The 15,852-nt window shown below is 38.8% G+C and overlaps 1 protein-coding gene across 3 annotated transcripts in view; it reads left to right on the top strand.

Moving 5' to 3' along the window:
* sipa1l2 (signal-induced proliferation-associated 1 like 2) overlaps positions 1 to 13,345 on the top strand; it is a 127,156-nt gene extending 113,811 nt beyond the window's left edge. For all 3 annotated transcript variants that reach the window (XM_051672181.1, XM_051672180.1, XM_051672179.1), the window contains 4 exons: positions 1,891 to 2,022; positions 8,124 to 8,244; positions 11,451 to 11,532; positions 11,668 to 13,345. In XM_051672181.1, coding sequence (XP_051528141.1) covers positions 1,891 to 2,022; positions 8,124 to 8,244; positions 11,451 to 11,532; positions 11,668 to 11,814 — 482 coding nt within the window. In that variant the 3' untranslated portion in view covers positions 11,815 to 13,345. The remainder of the gene's footprint in view (positions 1 to 1,890; positions 2,023 to 8,123; positions 8,245 to 11,450; positions 11,533 to 11,667) is intronic.
* The last annotated feature ends 2,507 nt before the right edge of the window (positions 13,346 to 15,852 follow it).

The raw sequence follows: 15,852 nt of genomic DNA, 5'->3' as shown, positions 1-15,852 counted from the left end.
ACATGAAGCACAATGTTACATATGGCCACCAGGAGATGGCGCCAAATACATGACAGACTCAATGATGACTCAAATGACACAGAATGAAAATCATTCTGTGAAATCTCATTACTAAAATCATGTCTGCATGCTATGCAAACCTTTAGTCATTGTGTTTGCATGTGTAATTAGTTCTTATGTACAATTATTATGTTTTATTTGTTTGGAGAGGCTTCTGGACACATGGAGACGTTTTTGGACACTATGATAAATTATTTTTGTAATGCTATAACTTTTGATTGCTTTTTTGTATCAACACAAAATGTTACTCTGTTACAGGTGACATGATTGGGAACAAAACAAAAGTAGTTTTTCAGAGCCACCTTATTTACCCCCAGAGATATATAATGTCAAATCAGAAAAATAAGAAAAAAGTAAATTTTTGTCTCTCTTTGTTTGTAATATTTCAGCAGTTTCTTAGGCTGAGAGTCTCAGACTGTACATTTTTTTAAAGTTTTCTTTACAATGATACCAAACACGTGACCCTCCTTGTTTTTGTTGACTTATAAGACTTTAATTTTGGGTATGCCACTGAAACAGGAAATCTTTAAATATGCATTCAGAGCTTAAAGGGTTAAAGCTATTTAAAGAAGAAAATATTTGTAAGTGATATCTGTAAAAATAACAGAAATGGGTGTGTCTACTATATTTACATACTGCTCTCACATGTAACTGAACTATTTGAAAATGTATACTGTGCTGATTAATTATGCAAGAAATAGTAAACATGATCATATAAGGGGCCTGGGTAGCTCAGCGAGTATTGACGCTGACTACCAACCCTGGAGTCGCGAGTTCGAATCCAGGGCATGCTGAGTGACTCCAGCCAGGCCTCCTAAGCAACCAAATTGGCCCGGTTGCTAGGGAGGGTGGAGTCACATGGGGTAACCTCCTTGTGGTCGCGATTAGTGGTTCTCGCTCTCAATGGGGTGTGTGGTAAGTTGTGCGTTGATCGTGGAGAGTAGCATGAGCCTCCTCATGCTGCGAGTCTCCGCAGTGTCATGCACAGCGAGCCACGTGATAAGATGCGCGGATTGACGGTCTCAGAAGTGGAGGCAACTGAGACTTGTCCTCCAACACCCGGATTGAGGTGAGTAACCGCGCCACCACGAGGACCTACTAAGTAGTGTGAAATGGGCATTCCAAATTGGGTGAAAAAAGGGATAAAAAAAAAAAACATGATCATATACTGTACCATTCTAATTTCCCTAACCAAAAGAAAACACGCTAGTTTCTTTCTCTTTAACATGGGTAAATAAACACTTGACAGCATAAAATGATTGAGGAAAAACATGCATCACTTCAAACGCAATAGCCAGTGTTATCTTAAGTTGTGAAACACGTCTTCTCTTGACCAACATCCACTTCAGACACTCAGAGAAACAGCGATATTTAAAGGGCTCAATGGCTAAAAAGTGCAGATTTTTACCGGAGCAGGAAATCAGAAGAAATTACAGACATGACCTATTTGCACAGAATTTAAATTACTAAGAAGCTCTGGTAATTATTACATTGCCTCATGCCCCAATATAAAACTAATCCGTCCGAATAGGGCTGAAGTCTGTTTAAGGCTATTTAGCTGAACTACTGTCACGCTACTGAAAAATATAGTTAAGTTAGTAGCATCACTACTTTTAGGTAACTATTCCCCAACACTGACTACATGAGGTTGAGTAAATGATGACAGAATTTTCATTTTCCATTTTTGGGTGAACTGTCCCTTTAATTTCTCCAGAGTCCAATAAGTAGTTTCTATTGTGTGGAAAGATACGAAACGACTCTACAGTGATGATGTGGGCTGGACGTGCACTCTTACTGTCCACTGATGAACCATGTGTGCTGTCTTTACAGATGAGCTCTGGTTCTCTGACGGCTCGCTGGCAGAGAAGGCCAAGCTGGCGGACACTGGTCTCATGCCCCTGCCGCACCCCTACTCTGGTCTCGACTGGTCACGTCTTGTGGACGCCGCACGGGCTTTTGAAGGTACAGAAAAGCAATACGGAAGCAGTATTTACATCAATGGAAGGTCTTGACCCATTTAACATGCTTTATAATCATTAACCCTGATTTTCCTTACTGGTAGCATGGCATACATTGCTCACTGGTGTGGAATGAAAAGCATGGTACTTAGTATTTATTCCACTAGAACATCACAGACCCATTGACTATGTGTGTAAAGTAATAGCCAGACAAGTATACTCAAATATACAGTATATATATATATATATATATATATATATATATATATATATATATATATATATATATATATATTAGTACGTTAATTGTATTTTAATGCATTGGTGATTTTAATGAATGACGTGGAGGCAAAGAACCACCTGTGGCCAAGCGAATGTATAAATGGGCTATGTAACAAGATACTTAAGATGGGCAAGGAGGAGGTGGGAACCAGCTGAACAGTCAATGTAAAACTTTAATAAAAAAACTGAACTCAAACATAACATAAACTGCAAAACAAACAAAGACGCACACACACAGCTTCGTGCGTCTCTCTCTCTCTGTGTCCTCGGCGTCGCGATCCTCCATCAGCGGGAAGGCTCTCTGACGGCGCGTCTTCCTCCAGTCCCAGTTTCGGCACTAGTGTGGCAGACAAGCATTCATCAGGAAAGGAGGAAGCAGGAATGGGATTAACAATTAAAAAGACTTTAATTCAACATAAAGCACTGAACTGAAACACAACGAAAGCGCACACACAAAGCACTGCTGTGTGGGTCTCTCTTTTTCTCTCTGGCATCCCCGGCTCCTCCTCCTATCTCTCTCCAGCTGATTGGGCAACTCGGCGCCAGCCGTGAATCCTCTCGGCCTGGCCACGCCCTCCTCCTCGTCACAGGCTAAAATGAATTTCACAACATCTTTTAATTGATCATTTAGTTCAGCATTGGCATTTCTGTCTCAGTCTAACAGACCCCTAGGGGCAACTTTAGGTTTGAGATACCTTAAAAATACCCTTTGCACTATAAATGGAATTCTGTTTTGACCAAATTTTCGCCACACAAAGCTTCAAGAGATCTCGCACACCATTAACAAAGTTAACTGAAGGTTGCACAAAACAGCCCCGTTCTCTTACACAGCTCTTGACCATGTCGAAAACACCATGTCTTCTGTTTTCTTCCCATTCATTTCCTGTAACTGCCTGAAGGCGCATTGTTCCACAAGGTGCTAATTAGGACTGGAAAACGTATTTTGAGTATGTTTAAATTAAGCCATTATCACAATGTGAGCCCAGCAAGACACCACTTAGGGAAATGACTCAAGCCATTGCTCGCTGTAATTACACATTTTGGGTTTTGGCCGCTTTACTTGTGTGCAATTACAGCTGTTCCCTTACCTTCAACCGGTCGCTGTGGAGGCCACGGCAAATGTTGGCGAGTGTATGGAATAGGAAATACATGGTAGATTGCTCTAATTGGCTGGAGGGGAGTCATGTGAGAGAGCCAGTGTGTGAGTTTATCTGGCTAGCATTGGTTTCCATTTGTTGGGTTTTTTGTTTGATTGTTATTAAATATTTTTCGATTTTTTTCATTTTATGTATTTTTTTCTCATTTTTAAATTTGTCATTTTCTCTCTATGACAGGTTAGTTTTTTCATAGCTTCAGTAAATGTAGTTTTTATGTTGGTTTTAGGTTTAGAATCTTATGCAATCTTCATTGGAGTCAGAAACATCGTTATTGGGTACTTGACAGATAAAGTTATAAATATTTTAAAAATGTTGTTTAAAATCAAGTGTCAAGTTTGTAGAAATGAGATCTTTGAGTCCATGCTGGTTTCAGACATTTAAACATTTAAAGCATTTTCTAAATAATAAAATAAAAATAAAAATATCATGTGGTGTAACCACCAAGTAAAAGGTATTAAAATACTTTTCTTGCACCTTGAATACATGAGAGTGTATGAAACTTCAGAAAGTTTTCAAACATATTTTTCATGTTGGTTACACCACATGACTTTGATTTGACTATTAATTATATTTTAAAATTGAAATTGTTTCACTGCCTTTTTATTTAAGAAATATTAATACAAAATATTCTGCACTACTCATGACAACATTCCTTTTGTCAAGAATTTCAGCTTTTAATGAGACTTTGATTCTCTGGACAGTTACACCACATGACATTTTTGACTTTCCCAGAAAATCCTTTTTTAGTCCCAATATATATATATATATATATATATATATATATATATACACTGATCAGCCACAACATTAAAACCACCTGCCTAACATTGTGTAGGTCCCCTTCATGCCACTAAAACAGCACCAACCCGCATCTCAGAATAGCATTCAGAGATGATATTCTTCTCATCACAATTGTACAGAGCGGTTATCTGAGTTACCGTAGACTTTGTCAGTTCGAACCAGTCTGGCCATTCTCTGTTGACCTCTCTCATCAACAAGGTGTTTCCGTCCACAGAACTGCCGCTCACTGGATGTTTTTTGTTTTTGGCACCATTCGGAGTAAATTCTAGAGACTGTTGTGTGTGAAAATCCCAGAAATACTCAGACCAGCCCATCTGGCACCAACAATCATCCATGCGATTATCTAATCAGCCAATCGTGTGGCAGCAGCACAGTACATAAAATCATGCAGATACGGGTCAGGAGCTTCAGTAAATGTTCACATCAACCATCAGAATGGGGAAAAAATGTATCTCAGTGATTTGGACCGTGGCATGATTGTTGGTACCAGATGGGCTGGTCTGAGTATTTCTATAACTGTTGATCTCCTGGGATTTTCACACACAACAGTCTCTAGAATTTACTCAGAATGGTGCCAAAAACATCCAGTGAGCGGCAGTTCTGTGGACGGAAACACCTTGTTGATGAGAGAGGTCAACAGAGAATGGCCAGACTGGTTCGAACTGACAAAGTCTACGGTAACTCAGATAACCACTCTGTACAATTGAGGTGAGAAGAATATCATCTCAGGATGCTGTTCTTGCAATGTTTAAAAATGTTTAGGGCTGCCTAATCTTATTTAGTGTCATTTAAATGTTTAACTTTATATATTATATACTGTACTGTGTATCTAAATATAGAAATAAAATATTTGGTTAGTTTTATAGTCATGAAAATGTATTGTAGTGTAGTTTTAGTTTTTAATTAAGTTAACCAAAATGTTTTCATTTTGCTTTTGTTAGCCGTAACAACACTGGCCCTTAAAAACAAGCTTGCAAGACTTGACAGATCTGAAAAATGGAAGGAGTGTGCTGCCACATCCTGAAATATTGATATATATGAGCCCATCGTTTCATGGTAGGAGAAATGATTAAGTTAGCTTTTGCCTCAGGGCTGGAGGGAGGAGGGGACGTTACATTGTTGTTTTCCATGTGCTGCTTTGTGCGTGTTTTTATTCAGAGCACCGGTAATTATCCATCCATTCAATTCCAGCTCCTATGACACCCCTTACTGTGAGACTGTTAATGAAATGAGAGCGAGGGGGAGAGGAAGCGATGATAGGTGTTAGAAGAGGTGAGAGCAGCTTTTGCTTTTAGCCTTGTTTCTTCAAGAGAACAATGGCAGGTCAACATCTTGTAAGAGCGCAAAGTAGTGACAGGGCTGAGTGTTAATAAAAGCCAGAAACACAATACCCAAGTATGCCAATGCAGATGCGAATGCTTGCTCAGTGCATTGCAATAGTATAGTACCTTCAATGTACACACATGAATATTCCGAGTTCAATAGAAGTGGAGCTCAATTGACAGCATTTGTGGCATAAAGTTGATTAACGTTTCAACTTGTCCCTCCTTTTCTTCGAGGTTACAACTGTCCTTGTTGTGAAAACCTGAGCTCCTGATATAATAGCATTAAATGAATATAATGAAGTATTAGTTACTTTGTAGAAGTTACTATATTCTGAATTCTGCATGCTGTAGAGACTGTTATTAATTTTGTGTTTTAGCCATTTTAGGATGTTATGTTGCGTGTAGAGCATTTTTTATGCACTATGGCTAGTATGAAACTTAGTTCAAGTTCACCAGTTCATTCGCTTTATTATCTGCGCAGATGTAAGTTGTAATATTACATACATGCATATGCTGTGGATATTTCTTCTTCTAAAACAGTAGTGTTATGCAGTAGTATTTTTTCCTTGGCATATTTTCATCAATAGTATGTTTAAATGAAAATTGTTTAATTATCGTCATGATATTGTCTCGTATTTTTTATCGTTGGCCAAATAAAAAATATATATATTTTTACGCCATACTTAGTGCAGCGTGTTAGTTAGTTAGTTTCATCAGTCCACAAAACATTTTCCCAGTAGTGTTCTGGAGTGTCAAGATGATCTTTGGCAAACTTCAGGCATGCAGCAATGTTTTTGTTGGAAAGCAGCAGCTTCCTCCATGGTGTCCCGCCATGGACATCGTAACTGTTTATTGTTTTCCGTATAGTAGACTCATGAACAGAGATGTTAACCAGTTCCAGTGATTCCTTAGAGTCTTTTGCTGTAACTCTTGGGTGCTTTTTTTACCTCATTGAGCATTCTGCAGTGTGCCCTTTGAGTCATCTTGGATGGACGGCCACTTCTAGGGAGAGTACCTACAGTACTACATCATCTCAATAGATAGATTAATATCTAAGCTCTTCGAGATAACTTTGTAACACTTTCCAGCTTCATGCAAAGCAACAGTTCTTGATCGTAGGTCTTCTGAAATATCTTTTCTGCAAGGCATGGTCCACGTCAGCAGATGCTCCTTGTGAATAGCAAACTCAAAATGTTTGAGTGCTTTTTATAAGTCAAAGTAGCTCTAACCCACACCTCCAATCTCGTTTCATTAATTGGATGCCAGGTTTGCCAAGTCCTATCTCTAATTAGCTTTTGTTGATATCAGTTGACGGGTTCACATACTTTTTCCAGCCTACACTGTGAATATTTGAATGATGTGTTCAGTATTTACAAGAACAATACAATAATTTGTGTGTCATTAGTTAACACAGATTGTGTTTGTTCATTATTGTAACATAGATGAAGATCAAACCAGATTTTAAAACAAATTAATACATAAATGCAGGTAATACCAAAGGGTTCACATACTTCTTCTTGCCACTGTGTGAGTATGTTTAGGTATTTTTAAAGAAAAGAAACTTACTTCCAACACGTGGTCCAGCTTATGATGAAAAACTAAAAACAAAAACTATAAGACATAGTTTGAAATTGATATACATGCTGTACAGTATAGTTGGATGCACAACAGAACAAAAGCAGCAGTTCCTCTCCCTCCCCTATCCCCCTTTTCCCTTCTCTCTGGAAGGTTAAAGCTCCATATCAGTGTATTCTTAATCATGACTGCTTAATGATATGCTAAACTCACCTGGAAGCGTGTGAACCACCCCTCACTTGCCATTAACCCTTTTGCCACGTGAGCTCCTTCCCCCACTTCATTAACACCTTGCTCTGCTGAAGCTGGTTAACAGTTTTGGCTTTAACACCTCTGAAGGAGCCGAAAAGTAGGATTTAATAAGCTTTTCTCAGGGTGTTGCTTGAAGCTCCTACCTGGAGCATCAGCTGGTATCACCTCAATCCGAGGCAATATGGAGTACAACTTTTCACCAGTTTCCTTTTCCTGTACACCTCTGGCGGTTTCCTGATTTCCTTTTTTTTTTGTGCGGGGCTGACAAAAACACAATATTGGTACACAAAGTTTTTGTGGTTCTTTCAAGTCTGGGAGTTGAGAAGTTGATTCATTGCATGTCCAAGATTTAAGGTAAAAAATGTCACTAGATTTTAAAATGAGTCTTGCAACAAGTAGTGTTATTTCATATAGTCTCTCAATTGATACAAGGTCATAAAACAAATAGAATTAAAATAATTAGCAAAATGCAGTATAAAATGGTTTTAGATGGTAGTTTTAAGAGTATAGTTTAAAAGTAAGGAGTATAGATAATAATTTTTGGAGGATAGCACGTCCAACCGCAGGATGTCAACTTCCTAAAAGTATGTCATGTCAATCCCCTCCTTACATAACACAATATACAGTAAACACAACACTCCATACGTTGCCCAGTAAAGGTTTGATGTTATAATTGTCTGTCATTCACTAATAAAATCTTTCCTCACTTTTAGATCAGACCATGGCCTCTCTGAGCTCTCTGACCGAAGAAGAGCAGAACAAACAGGTTCTGGAGCTCTCCAAGGAGCTGAACAGAAGAGTGAGAAGTGTGCAGGGCTCAACCCTAGAGGCAGGGTAAGTGCTGATGTAGAATACCTGAAGGAAATCAATGAAAAGCTAGATAATATTAGAGTAGCCTTGTAGGCAGTGCACCGAAATATGGTTCAGTACTATTACGAGTGACCCGAGTTCAAGCCTCGACTCAAGGTCCTTTTCCAATTCTCCTCTGTCATTTCTCTGACTCCCTTTGCACTTGACTATCTAATAAAGGTGAGAAATGCAGAAACTATTACTTAAATATAGTATAAATGTAATATAATATGTAAAATAAAATAAAAGTTAATGTATAAAGTCACTACAGTGAATCAGCATCTTTACTGTGAAATGAATACTAAAAATACCTATTTAAATGAGTTCTTAAAATATCTACATTACAATAACAAAAAGTTCCATAAAGTAGAACGGGATTGTTTTTTGTTTGTTTGATTGTTTGTTTTTTTAGGATATGTACCATGCTGTGTTGGGGCATAGTTAACTAAAAGTAGCAATGCTACTAACCTAACTTAATTTTTCAGTAGCGTGCTAGTAGTTCAGCTATTTTCTCAATCATTTGGATTTTCCTGGGGGCCTGGGTATCTCAGCAAGTATTGACGCTAACTACCACCCCTGGAGTCGCGAGTTCGAATCCAGGGTGTGCTGAGTGACTCCAGCCAGGTCTTCTAAGCAACCAAAATGGCCCGGTTGCTAAGGAGGGTAGAGTCACATGGGGTAAGCTCCTCGTGGTCGCGATAGTGGTTCTCGCTCTCAATGGGGCATGTGGTGAGTTGTGCGTGGATTGCGGAGAGTAGCATGAGCCTCCACATGCTGTGAGTCTCCGCGATATCATGCACAATGAGTCACGTGATAAGATGCGTGGATTGACGGTCTCAGAAGCAGAGGCAACTGAGATTTGTCCTCCGCCCACCCGGATTGCGGTGAGTAACCACGCCACCACGAGGACCTACTAAGTAGTGGGAATTGGGCATTCCAAACTGGGGAGAAAAGGAAAAAAAATTTAAAATCTTTGGATTTTCCAATAACAAGCCACATTTTCCAACGAGTAGCTCTGTAATCAGTTCTTTGAGACAGTTCATGTAAATTGACCGGTTAAAAAAACGATTCCCTTATATTTAGCGTTGGGAGCTCTGATTCATTTTAGTGAGTCTGTTCTTTTGGATGGTTCATGTAATGAACTAGTTCATTTAAATGATTCACTGATTCACTTGAGCCCAGCGCAGACTTAAAGGGACTTTGGCTTGTTTCTTTTTTGAAGTGAAATATTTAGTTAATTGATGCTGTTTATCAATATATTCTGACTCAGTTATATGAAATAGTGTGTTTTGTAAGGGATAATGTGATCAGGAACACAACGCGAACTGGCTTATTACACGGCTACTAACCAAATTAAAAAATAAATGGACATAAAATATTGATTTGCGTTGAAGTTATGTAATAATGTGGAAGGAAAGAAATCACTGAACAGCTGATTTGCACCTCCAGTCTGCGTCGGCGTTCTGATGGTGTTTATTTAGTAAATAATAACCGTCTGACTGCTCATTATCCAGCTTATTACAAGACTATTTGCCAAGTAAATAAATAAATGGACATGACACGTTGATATTGAGTTGAAATAATTTTATTAGCTTACTTGTACAGATCGCAGAGGGATACGTGAAGTAGAAAAGATGACTCTCAATACCCAGATGACCGGTCTGATGTGACTTAATCCCCGGAAGTGCGGTTGTTATTAAATATCAGACCGCTAGATGATGCCATTGACCAATCAGAATCAAGTATTCCAGAGACCCGTGTAATAACTAGTTTTATTAGTCTATGTTAAGTATACATTTATTTTCAATTTAATGTTGTTACTATTTGTTTAAAGCTGACGTATGTAACATTTTACCAAGCTGTTTTGACCCCACCCAACAAAGTTTCTAAACCAATGGCGTAAGTTGGGAGTGGGACTATCTGACTGTTTAAACAACAGCAGACGAGGGGCGTTTTCTGAAAGCTGCTTTGAAAACATTGTTTATTTTTGCAATTCCGTTTGGTGGTGCTAGTGTCACAGAAATTACCTCAGCTTTTACATCTACAAAGATTAACCAGGGTTTTACTATAGTAATATTGTAGCATCCATGACTGTAGTAATCAGGGTAAATTTTGTGGGAAGTATGATTTTACTACAAATACCATTCACTCAAAAAAAACAAAAAAATAATAAAGATGAATCATACCAAAATATCATTAAATTGAATTGTGTAATTTTTAATAAAATTAAATGAATGAAATGTAAAATATTAAGGTTTTTAATTTTATTTTGTCAAAGATTACTCAGTTCAGTTTGATTGAATTTTGTTATTTAAAAAATTGCGGAATTCTTAAAAATATTGTTTGACCCCTGGAGTCGCGAGTTCGAATCCAGTGACTCCAGTCAGGTCTCCTATGCCACCAAATTGGCCCAGTTGCTAGGGAGGGTAGAGTCACATGGGTAAACCTCCTCGTGGTCACTATACTGTGGTTCTTGCTCTCGGTGGGGTGCGTGGTGAGTTGTGCGTGGATGCCGCTGAGAATAGTGTGAAGCCTCCACATCCGCTACGTCTCCGCGGTAACGTGCTCAACAAGCCACGTGATAAGATGCGCGGATTGACAGTCTCAGACGTGGAGGCAACTGAGATTCATCCTCCGCCATCCAGATTGAGGCGAGTCACTACACCACCACGATGACTTGGAACGCATTGGGAATTGGGCATTCCATATTGGGAAGAAAAAGGGAGAAACCCCCCCCCCCCCCCAAAAAAATTAATATATATATATATATATATATAATTGTTAGTGTAGCTTCAGTGTTGTTGCTAGGTTTTGTTGATAGCATGTAGTGTAGCAAACTGTAGTTTTTGACTGTAGTTCAACTACTTTACGTTGTAGTAAAAGTAGTAGCTTCCCCAAAACTGCTGAAGTGTTGAAGTGACATAAGAGTAAACTGCAAAAGTCAAAAGTGCAAAACAATTCCCAGACTGTCCTAATTTACCCTACTTAGTCAAGCAGTACCATGGTATTAGCATGATCGATTGCCCCCACAGTTCTTTTTATGTAAGCGTCATCCCGCCTGTGTCATTTCTCAACCCCATAATTTTCTGTCCTCTCTCTCTCTTTCCTATGAGTAAAATTAGCAAAACAGCCACAAAAAACAAAAAAAAATAATAATAATTGTGTGCCTTTCTGTCTGTCTATCTTCACAGAGAAGGTTTTCCTTCGCTTCTCACTGGGAAGGTTAACCAGCTCGAGCTCATTCTCAGACAGCTCCAGTATGACCTAAGGAAGGTAAGAGCGTCTAACATAATAACAGGCCTTTTACAGAATGCTTAAATCCTTTAGCACTGCTGAACAAATACTGCTGGCAGCATCCACTTCAGGTGAGTTATTTGTAATTTTGTGCATTATTATTTGTCTCCAAAGGAGCAAGAAGACAAGGCTATGCTCCAGGAACAAGTTCAGCATCTCCGACAAGACAACCTTCGACTGCACGAAGAAAGCCAGACGGCAGCAGCTCAGCTGAGAAGATTTACTGAATTGTTCCTCAACACAATGGACCAGAAACCTTGAGTCGGAAGTAGTCTGTAACTTCCCCTCTCTTGCTTAGCGACGACATAAACCCAAGGAGAATCAGTCCAGTGTACTGTAAAAAGATGTTAGAGACAAATTTTCAGCATTTGAATGTGAACGTGTGCCGAGCTAATATGCTAACACACTAAAAGTTTTACGATTAGTTGTCGGCGGGACAAGAGAATGTGAAAGAGAAAAGGGAGAGTTCAAAATTGAATTTGAAAGAATCAAGATGTGATATTTAAGTGCAGGAAGGGAACATGTTTACCAGTCGAGGGGTACAAACACGTTGCGATCGTGGGAGTGAATGTAATAAGCAGTGATTTCTTTCTAAAATCTTTGGTTCCTTGGGCTTAACATCTTCAAGCTAGCGTTGTAATTCAAGTTCAGTCCTGGCTTTGTGGCTGTCCACTAGAGGTAGACCATTTATATCGGTTTTACCGATTAATCGGTGCCGATAGTTGCTTTTTGGAACTATCGGTTATTTTTTTCGATAGTTATTTCATCATTTAGTTTGATAAAATAAGAGTCCCCGGTGTGTTTCGGGCTTGTTTATACTTAAAAGTCCCGCGTTATGCACCAAATCTTCTTTTTTCTGGTTATTATTGGGATTTTTGTTGAACAATAAACTTTTGATGTTCTATGAATCGATTTTAAAAACTATCAGCTGATTAATCGGTTATCGGCCTTTGCCACCACCTTAGTTATCCACTTTCGGTCGACCTCTACTGTTCACATCTGTCATCACACCTTAGTGTCCAAAGCTCCCTGATACTCGCTGTACTGTATATGTTTTAAAATATGTTTTGTAAGTAACCAGTTGATACATAGAAATAATGCTGTAGCAATAATTTTGCTGATTTAATCACAGAATTGTTCCATAAGTTTAGCACTGAGTGTGATTTGGTTGTATTCAGAAACTTTTAATGTAAAAAACAAACAAATATTTTGTGTGCCTGATGTTACTGGTGGTAAATGCATTGTCCTTTGGTCCTTTTTGCTAATTCGTATTACTCTTGCACATACAAAATTAATGTCCACTCATCGGTTAGGCTGTTGAATGGCTTTGTCAATGAAAGAAACGGCTGAACTCTTATGGGTGGGCCAGAAGACGCAGACTAGCACCTGTAAACCACCTAATATAAAAGCCAAATTCTGCTTGTTGCTGTAAAGTACCTCAGAAAAGTGTCTTGTAACTTCACCCTCCTATTTAAGCTTATTTAACCTAAGATTGTTATTTTAATGAGAGTATTTTCCTTTTCTGCACTAAATCGAGTAATGGCTCCATGTGGCAGTACTTTGTATACTTGTGTACCATGTCGTTATTACCATTTATAGCTTGGCTATGAGATAACTGTAAACATAGAATCGGGAAGTACAAATGTTTGGATGCTGCTAGAGGACCAGATGTTGTTTTTTATGGCCTTTTAAAGATGTTTTTATTTCTTTGTAAATCTGTTTCATGGAGGTGGGGATAAAAAGCTTACCTTTGTAAAATAAACTTTAGGATGTCAATAAAGTAAGACTTGTGTCCTTTTAAATATGGAGTGACTCTGGATTTCTTTGTGTCGCACTGCACTTTGGATTATAGTGGGTTAGGGCAAGGTTTCTCAACCTTTTTCCCACTGCGACCCACTTTGTTTTTTATGTCAGTCATCCTTGACACACCAAAGTTGGGTGGGGGGGGGGGGGTTGTAGGTTGTAGGTCTAGTTATGTTTATATGCTTATAATATAACGGCCTAATATCTATAACCCAGTTTTTGTAGCTTTGGTGCTGCTGGCTGAAATTTTCGGATGGACTCTTTCCACACACTCCACTGTTTTAGCACAGTGTGATGACTTTACAGTAGGGATGGCACCGATCCGATACCTGGATCGGTATCGGCTCCGATACTGACGTTTTTAAACGGATCGGGTATCGGTCCGACGAGCCCGATCCAAATCTGATACTGTCAAGCTCAAAAAATTACACAAAAGAACCATTAAAACACAATTAAAGCAGTTCATATGACTCATGCATTTTATTCAAAGCCACTTGAAGATGTGCGATAGCTCTGTAAATCACAAAAGACTGTGTTTAATAAGTAAATATATAAAATGCACACGCAGCTCCAGCGCGTTATTGAATGGCGCTGCTCTGTTTACACACATGCGTGCCTATTATTAGCCTTCGCGGTGCACAATATTTGAGCGCTACCCAAGAACAGCATCTCAGATGTAGATGCTCAATAGTTCGGTTCACTTATCTGCATTTAGAACGGCACCGGAGGTGCATTTTTACCAGAATTTAAATAAGAAGTGAATTAAACTACTGTGAACTTGCCTACAAACACACACATACAGGACTTCCTGGAGAGTTCAGAATGTCAAAATAAAAGCGTGAGGGTTTTAAAAGTTAAAGGCGTCATGGAGGCAGAGTTATGAACTCAGTAGCAGGGTTTATTGAACAGATGATTGAAAACATTGTGAGTAAATCCAGCTGAGCAGAGTGGCAAACAGCAGGTGAGTAATATCCAGACAGGGTATAGACACGATGAACAGATAACTCACAACAGTCTTGTGATACTTGCAGGCAATAATGAAGACACAGGTGTGTTTGACATAGTAGAAAGCTCTGGAGTCTCAGAGATACTATCGATGAGAACAGACAAAGAGTGTGTGTAAAAGCGTGGTATATATGCAGTCCTTGATCAGCCACTAATGATATGCAGGTGTGTGTAATCAGAACTCAGGGGAGAGTGAGCACTGACTGCAGTGAGGAAGAAAAGAGAGAGAGAGACCGGTGGATCCGTGACAAAAGGTGCACGATTGAGATATATTACTATATATTACTATTATAATATTATTATTATCATTTGTTTACGAATTATAATAATATTTAAGTTGAATGAGTTCCAAAAAATAACTGTGTGAATGAAAAGTGAGCTGATATCTTACAACTAAATTGAACAAAAAAGAGATCTGAATCCTTTAAAGTCCTAAAAAAAACTAAAAATAAAAAGCTTCTTTTCTACTGGTGACTTATGCTGGAATTACTGTTAATTTTGCTGCTACATTATCCAGTATACTAGTTAACAATAAAGTTATACATTTATATTGAAATAATGTGTAGTTAGAGGTTTGTGTTTCTTTACATATTACAGAGTACTCCCAATTAGTTCCACACAATAATATAAAAATATTCTAAACTGATTATGAAAAAACAACAACACTGGTATCGGCTTGGGATCGGTATCGGCCGATACTGAGATTTCCGATATCGGAATCGGATGGGAAGAGAAAAAGTGGTATCGGTGCATCCCTACTTTTCAGACGGTCCCTTACCCACCGTAGGCACAATTTCCAACGAATATCAATGTTAAATTAATGATCTTGAATGATTTCGCGGTGACGCCATCGGACCAGCTTAAATATGGGACAAATCATTTAATCTCTAAATACGGGACAATCCTGCATTTTACGGGAGGGGTGGCAACCCTACTTGGGACTTCCGCTATGAAATGATGATGTCCAGAGATTGGTTTGCATTCAGACTAGCAGTTAATGCATGAAGCTACGTAAAGAGACCATGTCCAAAAAGAACGATTCCTAGCATTCATTGTAATTGGACAGCTAATAATTAACGTCAGAGAAATTCTGCCTCTTTCTTATAGTCGTTTACATAAACCTGGAGATATTAACACAATTTTACAATAAAGATCACTGTTGCCCCACACATTGCAAATGTACTGTTCTATCCTTATAATTGGTCATTTGTACTCACGACAGAAAAGATCTCGCGACCCAGCAGACAATGATCAGCGACCAGGTGATTGAGAAACCCTGGGTTAGGGGACACCTGAAAGGAAAAGAGTATAGATTTTTGAAGAACCCTTGAACTTGCCTCACATCATCTGCTTCTTTTAAAACCTGTGCTTGATTGTTGCAGGCTTTTATTATTGATCAGGTACTTTGGAAGTTTGAGGAGCATCTGGGCATGACAAAGTGCAGCCGTCGCTGGAGCTCTCCGCAATGTCTGTGGCACAAAACACGACCAG

Source organism: Myxocyprinus asiaticus, chromosome 35 (genome assembly GCF_019703515.2).
Source record: "Myxocyprinus asiaticus isolate MX2 ecotype Aquarium Trade chromosome 35, UBuf_Myxa_2, whole genome shotgun sequence".
NCBI classification, from domain to species: domain Eukaryota; kingdom Metazoa; phylum Chordata; class Actinopteri; order Cypriniformes; family Catostomidae; genus Myxocyprinus; species Myxocyprinus asiaticus.
This window is presented reverse-complemented; position numbering and strand designations above follow the sequence as displayed.